We start from the raw sequence: 3519 nt of genomic DNA, 5'->3' as shown, positions 1-3519 counted from the left end.
TATGAATATCTGTTTCCCTAAATGTGAAAGAAGAAAACAGCACAGTAAATAATAAAAGATAACATGGCTGAATGATAAGAAATACTAAACTCACCTCAGGACTCATGTGTTCAGTTCCCTAAAGAAAATTGTATTGTGAGAGACCTGTTATTTATATTGTATCTCTTTCATCGTGGGGCAGCAGAAATGCAGGAAGCTGTGTCTCTGTGGGCTTCTTGATCTGTTGATAATGTTCGTTCGCATCATAGTCTAGAAAATATTCACCACACCTAAGGTCTGTAGAGATTATAAAAAACAAATACTTTCCCCCCATTCTCTGCACCAATAAAGCCACACCAAACTGAGCTGAAATGTGACTTAACCAACAATTCATTTGCTACATTCAGTCTTTCTGACAACAAATTTCTGATCCATATTAACATTGAGCACCACATGCTGTTCTTTGATACAGTAGTGGTCTAATTGCAGCAAGACTAACAGTCTTGTCAGTCAAACCCATCGTGTTTGGACCTACGGTAAATGATAATTATCAGCATTATACCATAACATACATATATAACGTATGTGACACTAGGGTCTGATCTTTCTGGTGTTGTGGAAGGTATAACTACATTCCCTAGAGACTGAAGTGATGTGTTCCCGTAAGGTCAGTTGGTCATCAATGATAGCCCCCACATTTCTGTCCGTCTTAGCGGGGACAATCATCCAATGTTGATTTTGATGTTGTGTTGTGTCGAAGGTCTGGCAGGTAAGACTAGAACTTCAGTTTTGGAAATATTAAACTGAAGATGTGTTCCTCCCATCAAAGCAGAGATCTCAGAGATACAGGCAGAAATGTGTGACAAGACAGTAGAGTCATACTTTGGAAAGGACAGGAGGAGCTGTGTGTCTTCTGCAAAGCAGTGATAGGAAAAGCCATGTGAATGGATGATAGAGCCTAGAGAAGAAGTATAGATGGAAAAAGAAGATGACCAAGGACTGAGCCCTGCAGTATACCAGTGGAAAGGTTAAGAGAATCAGAATCATGCCCCTGCCAGGATAACTTGAAGGTTCTTCCAGACAAGTAAGATCGAAGCCAGACTAGAGCTGATCCAAAGATCCCCAAGTCAGAGAGTGCAATCATAAGGATCTGATGGTTCACCGTGTCAAAGGCTGCAGATAGTTCTAATATAATTAAGACAGAAGAGTTACCTGCAGCTGATACCATCCGTAGGGATTCCCCAACAATCAGAAGTGCCGTCTCTGTGGAGCGCCCACTCTTGAAGCCAGACTGATGGACAACGAGGAGGTTGTTCTGGAAAAGATAGTCTGAGAGTTGATTGAAGACTGCACATTCCAAGGTCTTGGCCAGAAATGGAAGAAGAGAGACCGGTTTGTAGTTCTTCACAAGGGAGGGGTCAAGAAAAGTTTTTTTCAAAAGTAGAGTAATCGGTGCCTGCTTGAACAAGGTGGGAAAGGTGCCTGTTGTGATAGATGTGATGATGATCCGTGTAATGGGTGTTACCATCCATCCATCTTCACCTGCTTATCTGGGGCTCGTGGGGGCAGCAGTCCAAGCAGAGGACCTTAAGTGTTCAGTTTTAAAGGAAGTTGTATTGTGAGAGTCCTGTCAATTGTATTGCATCTCTTTCATTGTGGGCCTGCAGAGGTGCAGGAAGGTGTGTCATATGGTCCTTAATGGCTTTCTGGATCATTTCATCCAGCAAGTTTCGTCACCAGAAAATTCTCACCAAGCCTGAATTCTATAAAGACAAAAAATGTAACAGACAAATGCAGCTGATTTTCCCTTTCACTCTGCATCATGTTTGATGTTTTGCCAAGTTTAATATAATAAGGCCAAACAGCACTTGCATGAGTCAGACTCAGTCATTGAGTGCTTTGAAATCGTGCCCTTGTTCTTTAGATCTATAATAATATGAGCATCACATGGTGTTCTTTAATAGAGCAGAGGTGTAAAGTGCAACATGACTAAAAAACAACAGTTACGCTAACAGCAACTTGAACTTCATGCTAACAGCAGCATGTTTGGCTCTGTCTAATGAATTCTAAGTTTCTATTTAACTAAGTAGCAACAACCATTACATTTTTGCAACAGAGGTAATTATATTGTAATTATACTGTGATACAACATATTGTTTAATGGAAGAAGCACTATATTTATAAATGGACAGTGAGATCAAATGCAGCTACATTCCCCACAAAAATGTTCTTTGCAATTGTAAAGTAAAAATTATGTTGTAGTACTTACTACTTTATTGTTAAATGATTAAAGACTCATTTGTGTTATTTTAACACTTTTTATTGTGTCAGTACATCGAATTATAATGAGGACATCTTTGTGCAAAAGGTTATGTTCCTCAGCCTGTTGTTTTTATTAAGTTTTCTGATAGAGTTCAGCACTTCTTCTGTCTTTAAAGAGTAAATTATAGGATTGAGCAGAGCTGGTATGGTGTGTGTTAAAGTAGAGTTGAAGATTCTGGCATTAGGATGGATGTAGGAGATAATCACAGCTAAGTTGGTGCCCACAAGTGGTAGAAAGAAAAGAGCCACAAGAATCAGGTGAGAAGTACAAGTTTTCAATGCTTTGAGTCGTTCGACTCCTGATGCAATCCTGCTCAGGGCTATGGCAATGCAAACATATGTCAATGCAATCACTACCAGAGGAATGATCATGATTACAGTTAAGACAAGATTTGCAATTATGTAATTTATAGATGTGTCATTACAGGCCAGACGATATAAAGGTCCATGGTCACAGAAAAAGCTTTGTATCACCAAAGATCCACAGAAGGAGAGGCGATCAAGTAGCCCAGCAGCAGCTGCTAAGAGACTCAATGAAAAAACCCACACAACAAGCAGAATGGATGCAACAGCTGATTTAGTTATGATATTATGGTACCTCAAAGGAAAGCAAATTGCAATAAACCTGTCATAAGCCATGGTGACAAGTGTCCATGACTGCACAAATGCAAAGATCCAAACAAAGAACATATAACTTAAACAAGCTTCATAGACAATGTATCTCCTGTCAAACAAAAAGGTGTCCAAGACTTTGGGAATGAGAGCAGTGCTCCCACACAAATCCGTCAAAGCCAGGTTAAACACAATCATGTATTTAGGAGTATGTAGAGACTTGACCAGGTAAATCACTGACATTAGGAAACTATTCCCAAGAACTGTCATGATATAGATGAAGCACAAAAAGACATAGTAATATTTTTCATGAGGGATGTTTGAAAACCCACTAAGATAAAAAGATGCAGGTCGAACAAATGTGGCATTCAATATGGTAGAAGCTTTGTTTTCTTGGGCCATTAAGAATATTTGTTTCCCTAAATGTAAAAAAAGAAAACATCACAGTAAATAATAAAAGATAACATGGCTGAATGATAAGAAATACTAAACTCACCTCAGGACTCATGTGTTCAGTTCCCTAAAGAAAATTGTACTGTGAGAGACCTGTTATTTATATTGTATCTCTTTCATTGTGGGGCAGTGGAAATGCAGGAAGCTGTGTCT

At 39.1% G+C, this 3519-nt stretch overlaps 1 protein-coding gene across 1 annotated transcript; it reads right to left on the bottom strand.

Moving 5' to 3' along the window:
- Window positions 1-2319: 2319 nt before the first annotated feature.
- LOC113171146 (olfactory receptor 1-like) lies at window positions 2320-3315 on the bottom strand. The gene has a single exon (XM_026373531.1). It carries the CDS (start codon window positions 3313-3315, stop codon window positions 2320-2322), a length of 996 nt encoding a protein of 331 aa, XP_026229316.1.
- Between the last annotated feature and the right edge of the window lie 204 nt (window positions 3316-3519).

Source organism: Anabas testudineus, chromosome 14 (genome assembly GCF_900324465.2).
Source record: "Anabas testudineus chromosome 14, fAnaTes1.2, whole genome shotgun sequence".
Lineage (NCBI taxonomy): Eukaryota > Metazoa > Chordata > Actinopteri > Anabantiformes > Anabantidae > Anabas > Anabas testudineus.
The sequence above is the reverse complement of the archived record's forward strand: the minus strand, read 5'-3'. Positions and strand labels throughout refer to the sequence as shown.